A 17,873-nucleotide genomic window follows, 5' to 3' on the forward strand; every position below is an offset into this window, starting at 1 on the left:
AATAATGACTCTTTATCATTCACAGTCTTATGATTCCTGTGTTATGGATTCATGCATTCCAAACACCCCTTCTTAGTTATTTCCTGTGTTTTTCCTTTCCTCTGTTTTACCACTACACACTCACCTCATTCCTACATTTTTTCCTATTCTTGTATTTTCGATTCTTGCGTTGCAAACAGACCCAATTTATGGGTGAAGTAGTATATACTAGATTAAAGTTTGTTCGATCATATTTTTCGATCCCTGCAATATGGCGGGCTCATGGCCTCGTGGGCAGCTGGCAACGCCGGTGTGGAAGTGCAGTGGCCTCCGGCGTCCATGGAGGTGGGAGCTGCTTGTGATGGGAAGAGCAACACCGTTGGAGTGGAGTGCAGCAGAATGAAGGCTTGGCGTTGGTGACGTAAGCCGTAGCCGTAGTTGTCCTCGTCCATGGTGCTGCTCAAATGCAGATGCTGAGGCCAGCAGTGTCGTTCGTCTTTCTCCTTTCCTTTCTTCTTCGTGTTCGTTGTGTGAGTTCCTCTCAGCAAATTCGTCGTGTGCTTGGCAAACTTGCAAGTTCCTCGTGAATTTAGTGTAAGCAACGTGACTGATAATATGTTTGAATCGATGTACTCAGAAGTCAGAATGTAAGTCGAGCGAGAAGATTGAACACAAGATTGAGAGAATAAAATTGCTTGATTGATTGATCTCTTGTTGTTACCTATTTATATACGTGCGGCGTCCGACGCGCCGGGAAACGGTGATAGATGAGCAAGATGAGAGTTTGGATCGCTTTCTTGGGAAACTGATCCGCCCGGTGATCAGGTGTCTGGAATCTGGATGAACCTTAGGGGTACATACTCCACACACACCAACCAAACTCCAAATGCACCTTGTCTATCTGCGAGCCAACAGGAGGTGCTCAATACTAGGTTTCACATTCTGATTCTGACTATGTGCAGAGGTATTCGTCAAAAAACTATGTGCAGAGGTATAAAAATTGCTGCTGGGAGCTTACTAATGTCAGAATGCACTGGCGTTACAGAATCATGAGGAGTACAAGGTTATTTCAAGATTCTTTTGTTCGGTGTACAAAAGTTATTGATGAGCAAGTATACAAAACAGGTTTCATGATCCCTTTGTATGCATTTGTCAGAATTTGCCAACTGCTATACATCCTTATTATTATGCTTTGGCAAAACAAAAGTATTACCTCAACTTGTCATATGTATTTTCTATACTTACATAAGTAATAATCTACATTGGCTGTGTGGTAGAAAGAATTAATTTGATCAGAATTTGCCAGGACGCCAGAAACTCTTTGTAGCAACAAGAAATTGCTGTTTCACGACGACAGTTTCATAGTGTAGAGACTTCAGGATTGGGCGCATCTTTTTTATCGTCTCTAATGTGTCTTTCAACACAAACCATCTTCCAGGTCTCAGTATTCTGTCGATTTCAACCACCACATCGATGAGGTCACACCTAAATAAAAGACACAAATATCACCGCAAGTTTCTGACAGAATGGGTAGCAGAAGTTATAAAGGTGTGAGAATTAACCTATTTGTAAGACTTCCAATGAGATTACTCATGTGGAGAAGATCATAGGTACGTGGATAGGTGTTGAAAGACTCGCACCAGTCATGATATGCCCCAATCAAACCTCTGTTGAAAATAAGTGGCAAGGTATCTGGTTGACCAATTGGCGCAACATTCATAACCCATAAAGGTCGATCAATGAGTGCTGCCGCAAACCTGGTTCAACAAAAGAAGCTTGATTAGCATTCCCATCATGAAATGGGGTCTCCAATTAGTTTAATACCAAGTGATTGTTATGCAGATTGGCATAAAAACAAAACAGTTAGGTCTTTGGTACCAGTGTAACAGTACGCTTCTGGGGCCTCTGCCTTACTGACTTTGCAGTAAGCCAGAAAGTAATAGAATAAAAAAAAAGGAGTAACCACTTAAGGCATTGCTGAAGCAAGGATGATTATATTCAAGGCTTCAGGCTATGGTTCAGCATAAGTTATCCCAGTTTCACTAACAAAAACTTTCAGATTGAAAGGCAGCACCCTGCTTTACCAACATATGCTCGGCAGATCTGCCAACCATTAAAAAAAAGGACTGGACTGCAAAAATCTCATGTTACATTATCCGTTTATAATCCCTTGTGCTCCATATATCAGAAACAATTGAAAGATATGGCAAGATGCTGTACGAGCATTAATATTCATATCATACAAATTGATTTTAACTATATAACAGAAGTAGCAGTAGAAATCTGTCTTTACTTACCCTCCAAATCCAGCATTCATGTCCATTACATTGCGAATGCTTGACCAATTAAGCGGGAAGTCACTGAAATATACTTCTGAAACGAGCTGTTTCCAATACTTTGTATCAGCTTCAAACTTCTCTTTGTTAGAAGCAGAATCATCAGGACTTGCATATCTAACATCAAGTCTTTCAGGCCATGGAACAGGCCAATCGTATCTTTCATCTGAAGTGGTAATGGCAGTTGTGAAAAGGCAACTATCAAGAGGAGCATACCTGCAAAAGAAAAAACAAGGGCCATGGTATACATGACATTAGATAGAAAGATTGAATAGCACACATCATGTTAACACTATTTGTTTTTTTTTCTCGAAAAAATGTTAACACTATTTGTCAGTGAACCAGTAAAGTTATAATCAGAAATACGCATTTGGAGGCGACAAGACAAGTTTGATAAGTTGTGACCTACCAAGGAAAACGTGATCCATCTCTCTCGGAGCATAGAGGGGGTTCATTGGTCTTCCTTTCAGCATAACAAGAATTCGATACGGGCTTTTGATATATAACAACTCCAATTCCATTGACATCTTGAGATTTTACAACTGTTCTCCAGCAGATTGATTTAGTCAGAGTAACCATTGCTGCACAAGCAGAAACGGACATTTCAATTAGCATGAAAAAATATTCACCAAATGACAAAATTCAGATAAAATCTCTAGGATGTTGTATATTCTTGATAGAATATATGATAGCCCACGAACCGTTCCAGTCGCCTTGGTCTCTTTTCCCTTGACGGTAGACAGGGGTTGCAGACCAAATGAAATATCCTCCAGGCCTTAGTACTCTATTAAGCTCCAACAGTGGTTTTCCACCTGCCATTCAAAGTGGAAGATTAATTAAACAAAATCAAGGAAAATAAGAATACACTTTACAAAACAGGAAAGAAAATATAAATACTACATTATTTTGGCTTTTATGAATATTGTGAAGAAATAGAATACTTGCCATTTGCATACCAATGGACCCTGCACCTTGCACAGTGTACAACATCGAACGTATTATCAGGAAGTGGAAGCTTTTGTGTTCCAATTACTGCTAGAAATGCTGGAATTCCACGCTCTAGTGCAAACTGTATCTGAGCCTCATGCTCATCTTTTGGGGCAAATGACATAGTAATGACATTCCTGTCAAGCAGGTATCCACCAAAGCTGGCAACACCGCATCCAACATCCAAGATAGTTCTTGTGCGCCTTCCCCATTGTATGGTTGGCATAATCTAAACATGAAAGTTATCAACAGTAAGTTACAAGGAGATAAAGAGAAACAGCAAGTTGTTACAAAACTGATGTACTTGAGTATAAAATGACTAAACCCCAGCATAAGAAATTATATTTAGCAACCCAAGCACGCCCTTTATGTTCAACCCTAACCAGCAAAGACTCAAATGGCACTGAACAGACTGAGCAGCGAGCAAGGCAGTGAAATTGATCAAAGGAAATACACAAGAGAAACACCTAAATTCGCACGATGCATGCAACTCACTTGTCTATCAAAGTACTTAACAAAATTCCTCTGCAGAGTTAAGCTGTCCCAGCATAGAGAAAAGTGATTTGGTAATGTTTACCTGTTCAACAAACTGAATGTATCTTCCCACGCCATCTTTGAATTGAGTTCCACCTCCAGGAAAAACAAGATAATCACCAGACCTTGTAACCCAGTTCTGATCTTTCTTATACTCCACCAGCTTTGGGTGAGGGACGTTGTTGTACCAAATCTGGATTTGCAGTTAAATGAAAAATACAATCAGATAGTCAGCCACCTAATGGCATCAAAAAAAAAAATCTGTCAGACAAACATAATTATAAAGAGGAATTTACTAACTATCTTACCAAAGGATGCATTAACTGATATATCAGATTTGAAAGAAGTAGCCCCATAAGTTATTTACTTATTTGTCATAGAGTCCATGTGCAGAAAGACTATCCTCTATCAATTCTGTACTATAGAGATTCCAGATCCCCAGACGTATACTCTCACTGTGCTGTTTAGGTATAGCAAGTAGCAACTTCTAAAAACAGAGAACGTCCTTAATTTGTAGTGCAAATCGAGTATTCTAATATGAGAATCAAAAGTTTTTTGGGGGGTCCCGATCCATGGCCTGTAGTTAGTATATTAAAATAACGCTAGCAGCCCAACTTGACCATGATTCATGAATGCCGATTGCCGAATCATTGTAAGCAAAAGAGCTTGAATTTTATAAACGAATAAACCAAAGAGGATCAACAACCAGAGCCACTTCCCTCCCTTACCGACAAAGGCAAGCGACGGTAGCGCGGGAGGTCCTCACCATGTCACGGCTCCGCGGCCACGGCACAGGCGTCCGGTACCCTGCGGGCAGCGGCACCAGGCATCTGAGCCGGGGCGCCAGGGGGCAGTGCCGCTCCCGGTGCTCCATGTCCCGCCTCGACCGCAGCGCCTTGATCGCCCGCACGTTGTCCAGGCACGGGATGTAGTCCGTCGACGACACGCCCCTCCCCAGCCTGCTGCACGTCTGCCACCTCACGCTTACCGGCGGCACCTCGTCGTACCCACCTTTCTCCACCGGGGCGACGCTTGTATCCGTCTTCCCGTCCGCCCCGACTCCCCTGGCGTCGCTGTTATCGCCTGCTCCCGGCGAGCCGCTGCCACCGCTGGCTTCCTTTGCGGATGGTTCCGATGCGCTACTGTTGGCATCGGCTTTTGTGACGACTGGTTGCAATGCACTAGCACCAGTGCCCTCCTCCGCTTTTCCGGTGGCGCTCGAGCCATCTGGTGTCGAGTGAGGTGGGCTTCTCGTAGGGGTGTGGTTTTGCTGTTGGGGAAGAAGAGGAGGTGCGAGAGAAGGGGCTGAGGCGGAGAGACGGGAGGGGAGAAAGGCGAGCGATCCAGGTGAGGGGTCGAGGAAGAGGAAGAGAAGGACGAGGATGGCGGAGATGAGGAGGAAGAGAGAGAGCGAGAGGAGGAAGGGCCGCCTCGCGCGGTCGGAGGAAGGGACGGCCATCGCCCCTCCGCGGCGTCACTGGTGCGGCGTTGAATTGTGATCTGCTTGGGCCTTGGGGAGTGGAACCAACCGGAGGAGTGAAAGAAGAAGGCGGCAGTGGCGGGTGGTTGGGTTCGGCGGGCGGGTGGGCGGGTGGGTGGGTGGGTTTGGAGTGGAAGCGGACCGTCGCGGCCACGGCTGCTGCGTTGGCGCCTCGGCGGCCGCGGTGGAGGATGGCGGGCGGGGAAGGGAATGGTGCTGGTCGTTTTCCGATGGTGGCATGGAGCTTTTGATTTGTTTTCACTTCTTTTTTCCTGATCATGAGTTTGTTGCTACACTACACACTGCGATCTCGAAGGGTCCTCAGTTCTGATTTCTCAGCTAACTATAAAGGCCAGAGACAAGGGTTAATTTGAGTTGGCATAGTTTTTTTTTTTTTTTTTTTTTGAGGGGATGGCATAGTATATATTGATGAAATGATGAGTAAATTTGAGTTCTCCAGTGTAAAATTAAGTCGGCCAATTTAAGAGTTTACCTAATCGGTTGTTTTATGGTAAGAAATAGTTTGAACCATCTAGCTATGCTACATCAGTCCAGTAATTTATGATTTGCTAATCAGTTTTGGTTCTCGGTTGAGTTGTGACTTGTGAGTTGTGACAATAGGAGTCGACACCGATTCACCCGGGGTGTATTTCTCGAGCAATCATTGGTGGCAGAAACAAGGCGTACTAATTATTTGCCACAGGTTTGTGTGACTAGATGAAACAAGCGTAAATGGATTTGCTTCGCCTATAATCAATAATCAATCACCGGAGTACAGGACTCATGATCACACACCTGAGATCAGCTCAAGCTGTCAGTCAGTCGCTAGGAAATGTCAACGCCTCTAGTCTAGAACGATAACACTGCCATGCTTCAGTGGCAGGACCTAAACAGAAGCAAATATTCCGTGAGGCAAAAATTTTGTGACAAAACAGCTGGCACATTGGAAGCTATCTGATTTGCGATTGCGCACGGTGTTGGCGCTGGTCCTCCTTCAACTTCTCCCTGGGCGAAAGCTTGTCGCCGATCAGTGTGATCTTCCAGCAGTCTGCTTGAAGTATGAAAACTGAACCAGCTTTTGGTACAACTGCAGGTTCCAAAGTAGTAGGTTGCTTAGAAAGTCTACAGTTTAGTATAACAGAATTTCACATGCGCAAGAGATATCAATAACGGCAAGCCTTTGATAATAACATTTGAAAGTCTACAGTTAGAAACCTCTGATCATGAAAAATTTCATGAGCCGTAAAGGTGTTTCGTTCAGAACAAAGGCTATGGATCGCAAACAATTATTTCACAACTCAACGAGTATCCTATGGAGGTAGAGCTATAGAAGAATGGTCTAACAGCATTTACAGTAGATGGAATCTAACAATAGAACAAGGCTGATTAATCACTTTAAGGGCCATTTTGCTACACAAAATAAAATACAGCTAATGCAAGTGATTCACAATACAGCACCAGGAAGAGAAGGATAGGTACCTCGGAAGCGGTTGTCCTCGGATATAATTCCAAATGTCTCTGCAGTATCCCGAATCATGATGCCGTTTACACCTTCATATGAAGCAGCTTTGCATTCTGCCACTGGATACCTCAAAGACATGTAAGCATGATTGAATTAAAAGAAAGTTGAATAAAGTAAGTCAGCATATGGATCACCTATTAGAAGGGCCCCATGAAGATCTGCTGAAAGGAGGTTTTCAGACAACTTCTTTTTCCTGTGGGGAAGACAGGACATGTAATTAGCTCATATAGGGTACAGATTACAGGAACAAGCACAATGATAGGGTTTACATCCAAGTTTTCCAAAAGATCGAGTTGGTCCCCTTCTCTGAGTGCGCTTGTTTTGCACTCAGGATAATCATTGCCTTTCTTGTTTGTTCAAATCTTCAAATTCGTTAATATTTCATAAAACGTTATGCTTATGGTAACAAATGACTTGGTGCTTTTAGTTTAGTCCCTACGGTCAACAAATTTCAGTTCAAGGAACTACTAGGGTCTTTGAGTGGTCTCGATGTAGCTTATATAAGAAAGCGCATTTTACTGTACTGCATGGGCAGACCCAGTGCCGGAGGCACCCACATGAGTCGGGTCTGGGAAGGGAAAAACCGAGGCAAGCCTTTTTTTACTGTACTGCATGAAGTCTGGAAATCAGTGTAACTCTTAACTATTTGGTACAGTAGACATAGTGGGTTTAAAATCCATCATGTTATATGATCAACCTATCACTATAGCATTCTAAATAGAACCAATTCAGTATATGTTTGGGTGTTTGGGTGTGTGCTTGCGTGGGTTGTATTCTAAATACTTTCTTCTCATTAATGCAATGATCCATAGCTGTCCTGCCTGCGCATTCAAGGGGAAAAAAGTTCAACTAGAGATAGTAGCGCAGCCAAAAGCTTTTAGGAGCCCGGGCGATCCTCATTATGCAAAAATATTTAGCTAGCAAATTATAGTTGTCGGTGTTTTGGACCGGCAGGCCCTCAACCAACTAGTGAAAATGTACTGCGTGCCCCTAATCCCGGATGGTGATGCAAAGAGACACAAGGTTTATACTGGTTCAGGCAATAGGTGGCCTACGTCCAGTCTGAGAGAGCGATCTTGTATTCCTTGCACCGAGGTGCTTGTAGTAGGGGTTTACAAGCAGGGCGAGAGAGGAAGTTAGTCCCAGGTCTCTGCGTGGAGCGGCGTGGGTTGCTTGAGATGTTGATCTCTCGCAGTGAGGAAGCGGGTGTGAGTTGTTCGTGCGTGCGTGTGTGTTCGTGGGCGTCTAAGTCCTGATGCGTGAGTTCGTGTGTTGTCTCGATGCCTAGAAGCGGCCCCGGTCACTCCCCTTTATAGTCGAAGGAAGGCACGGGGACGGTACATGGATTGCTACGTGGCGTTTTGTGAGCGGAGGCGGTGTGTCCGAGCCCTGTACTTGTCACTGTGGCGGCATGGTCGACGGAGCGGTCTTGTCCTCGGTACACTGGAGCGACGCGCCGGTCACGCCCGATCCTGTGCGACGTGGGGGCTCCTGTGATGGCTTGTCGCAGGGCATGGCGCAGACTGTGGACGGCGTGCCGGTCGCTGTACGTCGACAGCGTAGAGAGCCGAGGCCCCGTCGGTGCAGAGGCTGAACCATTGTGGGGGGCTCGGCGGGCGCGAGTCCCGAGGCTACCGAGACCCCGAAGCGGATAGCCGAGGCTCGGAGGGAGCAGTTGGTCTTTGTACGTTGATTCCGAGGCTACAGGGCTCCGGACATGACTCTCCACGCCGCGCTGTCCTCGGAGGAGGGGTTAGGTAGCACAGTGCAGCACGGGCGTCAGTCGTGGGCACAGTGCCGAGCATAGCGGCCGATAACCCCTGCCCCGTCTTGTCCCGGGCGGCATGGCGTCGATGTGACTTGTGCCTTGTCGGCTACTCCGCTGTATCAGGCCATCGTTCGGCCGATGTCGCGGGAGTGGTTGAACGCGTTAGTTGAACGTGACGTCCTGTCAGAGAAGTTGGTCGAGGCGGAGGTGACGGGGTAGCTGCCGAGCCGGCCTCGAGCGAGGCGGAGAATCGGTACCTCGTCCGAGGCCTTTCGGGCGAGGCCTCGGGCGAGGCGGAGAATCGGTACCTCGTCCGAGGCCTTGCGGGGTGGGGCCTCGGGCGAGGCGGAGAGTTGGTACCTTGACCGAGGCCTTGCGGCGCGGGCCTCAGGCGAATCGGAGAATCGGCCGAGGCCTCGTGGTTGTCTCTTGGCTTCGATATTTACAAGGTATAAGTAATTTTTTCGATTCTTGCTTAGGGTACCCCTTTTTATGGTATCCGACAATAGTATTCATCTTTGATATAAAGAAAATTTTCTTTTGAACTTCGCCGACGAGCCCGACCGGCGGCCCGGGATGGCCGGGAAGTGGCTCCGCCACTGACTGGAAAGTTATGGCAGCAGAACATTCAAAGACTAACTGCCTTTTATCTTGTTGAGTTTCAGTATAACACATGGATTTTATTTTCCCTGAAAAGACGTAAAGAATAAAAAGGCAGATAAGAGGTCCAAAATAACAGACAGAAGGATTATTGTGGAGTCGTACGGGGTTACTTTCATAAGCTCTCTGATATAGTCCTTCCACATCTCATGCATTGGTTTATAGAAGTCATACCTGCAAGACCAAGAACATCAGGTGCTTGGGTAGACTCCAAAGGGTTTTTTTCTTAACGTTAGACTCCAAAGGTAATAAGGGTATTACGTGGAGATTTGAGCAAGGATATAAACTGTAGTTCATTCATTAAAAAACTCTGTTTTATTTCCATTCGTGTAAACTAAAGAAACCAAAAAAGGTCATGTTTTTTGGTGGTGAGGTATCAATCTATGGGCAACCAGAACAAAACTTACTTGTGGAATGTACCATCTAAATCAAATGAACCACATTTCTTATGTTGTTTGAGAGACATGTGCCTTTTTGATCGCTTTGAATGAATCAGCAAAGATCTTGCTTGGGCATCCACTAATCTAGGACCCCTCTGAACATAATTATCCAAAAGGATCCCTTTCTCCAGCTTCAACTTTTTGGCTCCCTTTGTAATTTTCACAGCATCTCCGCCTTTCTGAATGATGTCATATATAACACTGTGAACAACCTCTGTGCCATCCAAATCCTAAACCAAAGTTCACCATAGCGAATATTAGAGGTTGTAAAATAACATATAACAATAAATTTTATATCGCGAACCCATATGAGAGGAATATTTACCGAGACACCATCTTTGGACAAATTGTCATGAAAGGCAAAACAAAGTTCGGCATACACAGGATTGATTTCTTCACCTACAAAGTTCAAAGTATTTGTTGCACAGGTACACAGCCATACACTTGATACATGTGCACACATAGAGAGAGAGGTAGGGAGGTTACCTGAGGACGCGGAAGGCTTTTGTTGACGATTAGAACTGGAAAATGCTACACCTGAAAAGCAGCAGCAGCATGATGGAAAATGCTGGTAAACAAAACCTTGCCTGGTTGCATAAAAAAGAATAATGAAGAAAACAAAACCTTTATGAGGAGAAGGCTGGGCATATGTTTGACGAGGAGTGATTTCTGGACCTTTGCCTTTCCTTGGTGCATCAAATTTAGGCTTAGGGGTATTAAAATTGCTCTTCATCTGACTCTTCACCTGTTCATCTTGCAATTTCTTAGCTTTTGCAGCAGTATACTGTTGCTGAAGGGCTTCCAACGTGCGTTTCTTCTGATCAGAGATAGTCGACATTGATCCTTTAGGAAGCCAATACCAGATACTGAAACAACAAAAAGCTATACCTTAACATGGCAACATCCCAAAATATTTGAAGCTGCATGAGCACAACAAATGTCTATAACTAGAATTGGATACTGAAAAACGCTACTCCTTCCAATCACAAATGTAAGAGACAATCACCCTGTTCGCTTGATCGTATCAACCATAGCATCAGCCGGCTTATAAGCCACAGAAACGATCAAGCGAACAGGGTGCTAGCTTTGTTCTTGTTAATTTTTTTAGCTTGAACTACCAACATGTAAAAAAAACTCATACAGATTAGTAATATAGGATGGATGTTTCTAGATTCATGATGAAATACAACAACAACAACAACAACAAAGCCTTTAAGTCCCAAACAAGTTGGGGTACGCTAGAGTTAAAACCCAGCAGAAGCAATTAAGGTTCAGGCACGTGAATAGCTGTTTTCCAAGCACTCCTATCTAAGGCTAAGTCTTTGGGTATATTCCATCATTTCAAGTCTTCTTTTATTGCATCTACCCAAGTCAACTTCGGTCTTCCTCTGCCTCTCTTCACGTTACTATCCTGGCTTAGGATTCCACTACGCATCGGTGCCTCTAGAGGTCTCCGTTGGACATGTCCAAACCATCTCAACCGGTGTTGGACAAGCTTTTCTTCAATTGGTGCTACCCCTAATCTATCACGTATATCATTGTTCCGAACTCGATCCCTTCTTGTATGACCGCAAATCCAACGCAACATACGCATTTTCGCAACACTTATCTGTTGAACATGTCGTCTTTTCGTAGGCCAACATTTTGCACCATACAACATAGCAGGTCTAATCGCCGTCCTATAAAACTTGTCTTTTAGCTTCTGTGGTACCCTTTTGTCACATAGGACACCAGATGCTTGGCGCCACTTCATCCACCCTGCTTTGATTCTATGGCTAACATCTTCATCAATATCCCCATCTCTCTGTAGCATTAATCCTAAATATCGAAATGTATCCTTCCTAGGCACTACTTGACCTTCCAAACTAATATCTTCCTCCTCCCGAGTAGTAGTGCCGAAGTCACATCTCATATACACAGTTTTAGTTCTACTGAGTCTAAAACCTTAGGACTCCAAAGTCTCCCGCCATAACTCCAATTTCTGATTCACTCCTGTCCGGCTTTCATCAACTAGCACTACATCGTCCGCGAAAAGTATACACCAAGGCATGTCCCCTTTATGTCCCTTGTGACCTCATCCATCACTAAGGCAAACAGATAAGGGCTCGAAGCTGACCCTTGATGTAGTCCTATCCTAATCGGGAAGTCATCCGTGTCTCCATCACTTGTTCGAATACTAGTCACAACATTGTTGTACATGTCCTTAATGAGCCCGACATACTTCGTTGGGACTTTATATTTGTCCAAAGCCCACCACATAACATTCCTTGGTATTTTACCATAAGCCTTCTCCAAGTCAATAAAAACCATGTGTAGGTCCTTCTTCTCCCTATACCGCTCCATAACTTGTCTTATTAAGAAAATAGCTTCCATGGTTGACCTTCCGGGCATGAAACCAAATTGGTTCATAGAGACTCGTGTTATTGTTCTCAAGCGATGCTCGATAACTCTCTCCCATAGCTTCATTGTATGGCTCATCAACTTAATTCCCTGGTAATTAGTACAACTTTGAATATCCCCTTTATTCTTGTAGATCGGTACCAATATACTTCTCCTCCACTCGTCAGGCATCTTGTGCGATCGAAAAATATGGTTAAACAGCTTGGTTAGCCATACTATAGCTATGTCCCCGAGGCATCTCCACACCTCGATTGGGATACCATCCGGTCCCATCGCCTTACCTCCTTTCATCCTTTTCAGCGCCTCTCTGACCTCAGATTCTTGGATTCTCCGCACAAAACGCCTATTGGTGTCATCAAAAGGGTCATCCAACTGAAAGGTTGTGTCCGTATTCTCACCATTGAACAATTTATCAAAATACTCTTGCCATCGATGTCGGATCTCATCCTCCTTCACCAAGAGATGCTCCCTTTCATCCTTAATGAAACAAACAAAAAATTTACCATGTCTAGAAAAAGGAGAGGCTATATGAGCCACTCATAAGTGATAACATACAACTGATCTAAGAAACTAGACTGTGATTGTTTACTGAATAGAAAAAAGATGAAATGCATAACCATATTAATTTAGTAAGGGTGATGACGTACATTCAGCGGTCCTGACATTTTGATGATGCCCAAAATTGAACAAGCCAGGAGCACGTCAAATATTATTATCCACCTAATGGCATGATATTGTTTATCCAATCTGAAGTCCAAAAAGACAAGTTATTTATAAAACCATATTCAACAAAACGCATTTTTACTTCAAATAAAGAAAAAGGAAAGCTAAACAAGCACATCGTCTTAGCAAGTTTTATCAGTAAAACATGGCCAGATTACTTAACAGATGCAAAGCTGGATCAAAAGTTGATTTCTAATTTAAAACACTAACAGGTACTACCAAACTACGAAGACAGAAACAAAGTATTAGACCTGATTTAGGATGATAAGGGTGTGCGCAACCTTTAGGTCCAAATTAGCATTTTCAAAAATGCAACCATAACTTTGAAACTTAAAATTGGGAAGCCAAAAAGGACACAAATATTAGATCACGATTATTTCCAGGTTTACTACAACCTGAATACTAGCTGACTGATATATAGAAGCCAAACCAGATGTTCTAAGAACTTACAAAACAATTTAGTCAAAGAAAATACTGAGTGAAAGAAACTTTTTTTTTGGGGGGGGGGGGGGGGGGGGGGGGGGGGGATTTTCTTCTGGAATGACTTGCTGAAGCAGAAAGGGACTAGAACTCATGACTTGCTGAAGTGTAGGAAGTAGGACTATCAACCAATCAAATAATAACTATAGTATGCAAACTTTATTATTTTTTAACAGCCCAACTGGCTCCGAGGACCCTCATGTTTATGGATCACCATACAATGTCTACAATCTACACAGAAATTATCTATGTAGTACTAACCCAATAACATGTTAGGATAAGCACGAAGAACAAAGAAAATTCTGAAACTGGCAGGCTACATCGGAATATAGGTGGACAGAGGATTGGCAGATTTGATACACAAGACAATAAACTTCTATGTTCATGACTTCTCTTCCTATAGTTTCATCTCCACAGGAACCAATTCTGTGCAGGCTCGCAACAAAAGAATTGTTTGGCTGGTTTTGGTGCCCATGTGGTTTCCCTATAGAAGGTCCAATTTACAAAATTATCTGATCTGAGATTTACAATCCATCATGTCTGCAATGCAGAATCCAACTCGCCACTAAATAAAGCTGCAAGGTCTAAGCGATACATGAACAGATGAAAAAAAAAAGATGATGGCCAGCTCGAAAATCATCACCCAGCCATTCAGGAAGCACCTCGATTACACCCCTGCAAATTTAGCACTCATGCTGTCGGATACCATAAAAAGGGGTACCCTAAGCAAGAACCGAAAAAAATTGCTTAGACCTTGCAAATATCAAAGTCAAAGGACAAACCACGAGGCCTCGGTCGATTCTCCGATTCGCCCGAGGCCCGCGTCGCAAAAGGCCTCGGACGAAAACCAACTCTCCGCCTCGCCGAGGCCCCCTCGCCCGAGGCCCTGCCCCGCAAGGCCTCGGACGGGTTACCGATTCTCCGATTCGCCCGAGGCCCCGCGCATAAGGCCTCGGACGAAGTACCGATTCTCCGACTCGCTCGAGACCGGCTCGGCAACAACCTCGTCGCCTCCGTCTCAACCAACTTCTCTGACAAAACGTCACGTCCAATTAACGCGTCCAACCACTCCCGCAACGTCAGCCGCACGTCGGCGCAGTACAGTGGAGTGGCTGACGGGACGGGAGACAGGACTGGGCAGGGGTTACCGGCCACTGTGCTCGGCACTGTGTCCCCTGCTGACGCCCGTACTGCACTGTGCTACCTAACTCCTGCTCTAAGGACAACGCGGCGTGGGGAGTCAGGTCCGGGTCCCTGTAGCCTCGAAATCAGTGTACAGGACCAAATGTTCCCTCCAAGCCTCGGCAATCCACTTCAGGGTCTCGGCAGCCTGGGGATTCGCGCCCGCCGAGCCCCCCACGATGGCTCAGCCTCGGCACCAACTGAGCCTCGGCTCTTTACGCTGTCGACACACAGCGACCGGCACGTCGTCTACGGTACGCATCGTACCCTGCGCCAAGCTGCACCCACGTCACGCGCAGGGCCAAGCTCCTATATCCTCGGAGTCAGCACGCCCGCACCATCGCATCAGCCCAGCCTCGGCACTCCGCGCCAGTCAAACATGCAGCAACTAGCACGCCTCCGGCAGAGGGAGACGCGCCTGCCACCACAGGAGCTCCCACGTTTCACAGGACTAGGCGTGACCGGCACGCCGCTCCAGTGCATCAAGGACAAACCGCCCCGTTGACCACAGTACACAGTGGCAAGCTACAGGGCTCAGACACGCCACCTCCGCTCACAAGACGCCGCGTAGCGAACACATGTATCACCCCTGTCCCCCCCTTCAACTATAAAAGGGAGAGACCGGGGGCGTTTCTAGAGACAGGAAGACAGACGAACTCACGCATAGTCTCACGTAGATTCAGATACACACGCTCCCCCGCTGCCTGAGAGCAACGTCTCAAGCAGCCTACGCCGCTCCACGCAGAGACCTGGGACTAGCTCCCTCTCTCGCCCTACTTGTAAACCCCTACTGCAAGCACCTCGGTGCAAGGAATACAAGATCGATCTCTCAGACTGGACGTAGGGCACCAATTGCCTGAACCAGTATAAACCTTGTGTCTCTTTGCATCACCATCCAGGATTAGGGGCACGCAGTTCAAATTCACTAGTTGGTTGAGGACCCCCGGTCCAAAACACCAACACATGCCAAATAATTTTATTAAACTCGTGCTTCCCAGGTTTCTACTCCCCTACAAACCGATGGTTCTGTGACCAGTGATCAATCAAAAACGTATACGGGCTCCAGCACTGAATTGCAGAATACAGCCAGGGGCAGACCCAGTAAAGGACACGAGCCTACACATGTACATCCGATAGTTTTTTGCAACGAAAATGGAAGCTAGTAGGCATAATACATGTGGACTTGTAGCTAGATCAGATCCGAATACAAATAGCTGAAGTTAGGGTTTGGGTGCTCCGTTTCGCACAGCAGGTAGGGAAGGGAAGCGAAGGGAAGGGAAGGGAAGGGGTGGGCATACCTGGTGGGTGCTCGTCACCGGCGAAGGCCCCGACGAATACCTGGGCAGCTGGTGTAGGGCGGCGGCGGCTGTCACCCAGTCGTCGTCAGAGAGCGCAGCACGCGGGGTGAACGGGAGAAGAGAAGGGAGGGAGAGTGGTGACGCAGCCTGGGGCAGTTTGGTTAAGGTCCTCCAGAAATTTGCAAATTACCTGGGCCTGGAACAGGCTCTGGGCCGATGGACGCTCCTTTGGCACGAATGTTCAATCCTGGTCCAAAAGAGATAGTCTCCTAGGCACTGTTTTTTTTTTTTTTGACTTGGAGCTTCAATTAATACAATCTTCCGTCAGCAGACGAGCAATACAAGCCGGGGTTGATTGCCACTCACCCACACTATCGTCATTTGCAACCTGCTTAGGCAGTACGGGCCCGTTTGTTTCCACTTCTCCTGGCCACACTTGGATTATAATCTATAAGCGAAGGTTTTCTCGCTTCTCGCTTTTCGCTTCTCGAAGTTCAAATCTCTGAAGCGGCTTACCACATAAACGAGAATCGGTAGAAATAAGCGAAGCGTTTGGCGGGATTCTCGCTTATTTCCACCAACAAGCCGCTTATAAGCGAAAACAAACGGGGCCTACATGAGCAACCCGATTACATGATCTATTGGCATAAACCAAAGAAAAAGCAAGAAATGAGCACTACGATATCTGATTTCTCTGATGACGGGAGAGATGTGCGATCTCTAGATGTTCGCCACCTCCCACAACTTCACCAGTTTTTTGCTATCTGTTTCAACTTGCACCCTTTGGACGCCCATCTCCTTGGCTAGAGCCACGCCATCTCTACAAGCTAGAGTCTCATCAACAAAGAGTCTAAGTCGTAGGGGTACCACTTCGCTCTCCCACCTTCAAAATTACCGGCCTGATCCCAAAGGACAACCCCGGCCATACCTTGCCCAAGCACTGGATAGAAGGCGCCATCAGTATTGCATTTGATCCACCCTGCTTGTGGTGCCCTCCACCTACCTCTGACTTCACCCGCAAACTTCTGCTTTGGGGTTTTGGTGGTCTTCCAGAGATCATGTGCGACATCAACCGCCCATTGCACGGCCTTTCTCGGTGGCAGTTGCCAATTGTTCTTTCCCATGACGGTGTTTATTTCTTTGCGTCCACAGCCTTTCTCGGTGGCAGATGCTCGATAACTATCTCTCATAGCTTCATAGTATAGCTCATCAACTTAATTTCTCGGTAATTAGTACAACTTTGAATATCCCCTTTATTCTTGTAGATCGGTACCAATATACTTCTCCTTCACTCGTCAGGCATCTTGTTTAGCCATACTATAGCTATGTCCCTGAGGCATCTCCATACCTCGATTGAGATACCATCCGGTCCCATCGTCTTACCTCCTTTCATCCTTTTCAATGTCTCTCTGATCTCATATTCTTAGATTCTCCGCACAAAACGCCTATTGGTGTCATCAAAAGAGTCATCCAACTGAAAGGTTGTATCCGTATTCTCACCATTGAATAATTTGTCAAAATACTCTTGCCATCGATGTCGGATCTCATCATCCTTCACCAAGAGATGCTCCATTTCATTCTTAATGCACTTAACTTGGTTGAAGTCATTTGTCTTTCTCTCACGAACCCTAGCCATCCTATAAATGTTCTTCTCTTCTTCCTTCGTACTCAAATGTTGGTAAAGGTCCTCGTACGCTCTACCCTTTGCCACACTTACAGCTTGCTTTACAGTCTTCTTTGCCACCTTATACTTCTCTATGGTGTCCACACTCCTGTCATGGTATAAGCGTCTATAGCATTCTTTTTTCTCCTTAATAGCCCTTTGGACTTCCTCGTTCCACCACCAAGTATCTTTAGCCTCGCCTCCACTTCCTTTAGTTACTCCACACACCTCTGAGGCCACCTTTCGAATGTTGGTTGCCATATTCTCCTACATGTTGTTTATGTCGTCTTCTTCCTTCCAAGAGCCCTCTTTGATAACCCTTTCCCTGAATACCTCTAACGTCTCCCCTTTAAGTTTCCACCCCTTTGTTCTTTCAATCTTAACTTGTTTATCCCTATGGGCACGCACCTAAAAATGAAAG

At 45.6% G+C, this 17,873-nt stretch overlaps 2 protein-coding genes across 3 annotated transcripts; both read right to left on the reverse strand.

Annotated features, from left to right (window-relative positions):
- Nucleotides 1-1,043: 1,043 nt before the first annotated feature.
- LOC136517479 (probable methyltransferase PMT23) lies at nt 1,044-5,562 on the reverse strand. The gene is made up of 8 exons (XM_066511046.1): nt 4,603-5,562; nt 3,880-4,029; nt 3,261-3,531; nt 3,017-3,127; nt 2,725-2,896; nt 2,277-2,531; nt 1,542-1,736; nt 1,044-1,464 (listed from the first exon to the last, which is right to left on the reverse strand). The coding sequence occupies exons 1-8, from the start codon at nt 5,293-5,295 to the stop codon at nt 1,272-1,274; spliced, it is 2,040 nt and encodes a 679-aa protein (XP_066367143.1). The 5' UTR covers nt 5,296-5,562; the 3' UTR covers nt 1,044-1,271.
- A 479-nt stretch (nt 5,563-6,041) lies between these two features.
- LOC136516745 (ribonuclease MRP protein subunit POP4-like) lies at nt 6,042-15,947 on the reverse strand. 2 transcript variants are annotated; one of them, XM_066510228.1, is made up of 10 exons: nt 15,790-15,947; nt 12,754-12,853; nt 10,331-10,572; nt 10,193-10,243; nt 10,032-10,105; nt 9,674-9,936; nt 9,372-9,440; nt 6,973-7,031; nt 6,796-6,897; nt 6,042-6,403 (listed from the first exon to the last, which is right to left on the reverse strand). In XM_066510228.1, exons 3-10 carry the CDS (start codon nt 10,542-10,544, stop codon nt 6,267-6,269), a joined length of 969 nt encoding a protein of 322 aa, XP_066366325.1. In that variant the 5' UTR covers nt 10,545-10,572; nt 12,754-12,853; nt 15,790-15,947; the 3' UTR covers nt 6,042-6,266. The 2 variants fall into 2 exon arrangements, with proteins under 2 accessions (XP_066366325.1, XP_066366326.1); XM_066510229.1 differs by lacking the exon at nt 12,754-12,853.
- Between the last annotated feature and the right edge of the window lie 1,926 nt (nt 15,948-17,873).

The sequence above is a fragment of the Miscanthus floridulus genome, chromosome 17 (genome assembly GCF_019320115.1).
Source record: "Miscanthus floridulus cultivar M001 chromosome 17, ASM1932011v1, whole genome shotgun sequence".
Classification (NCBI taxonomy): Eukaryota; Viridiplantae; Streptophyta; class Magnoliopsida; order Poales; family Poaceae; genus Miscanthus; species Miscanthus floridulus.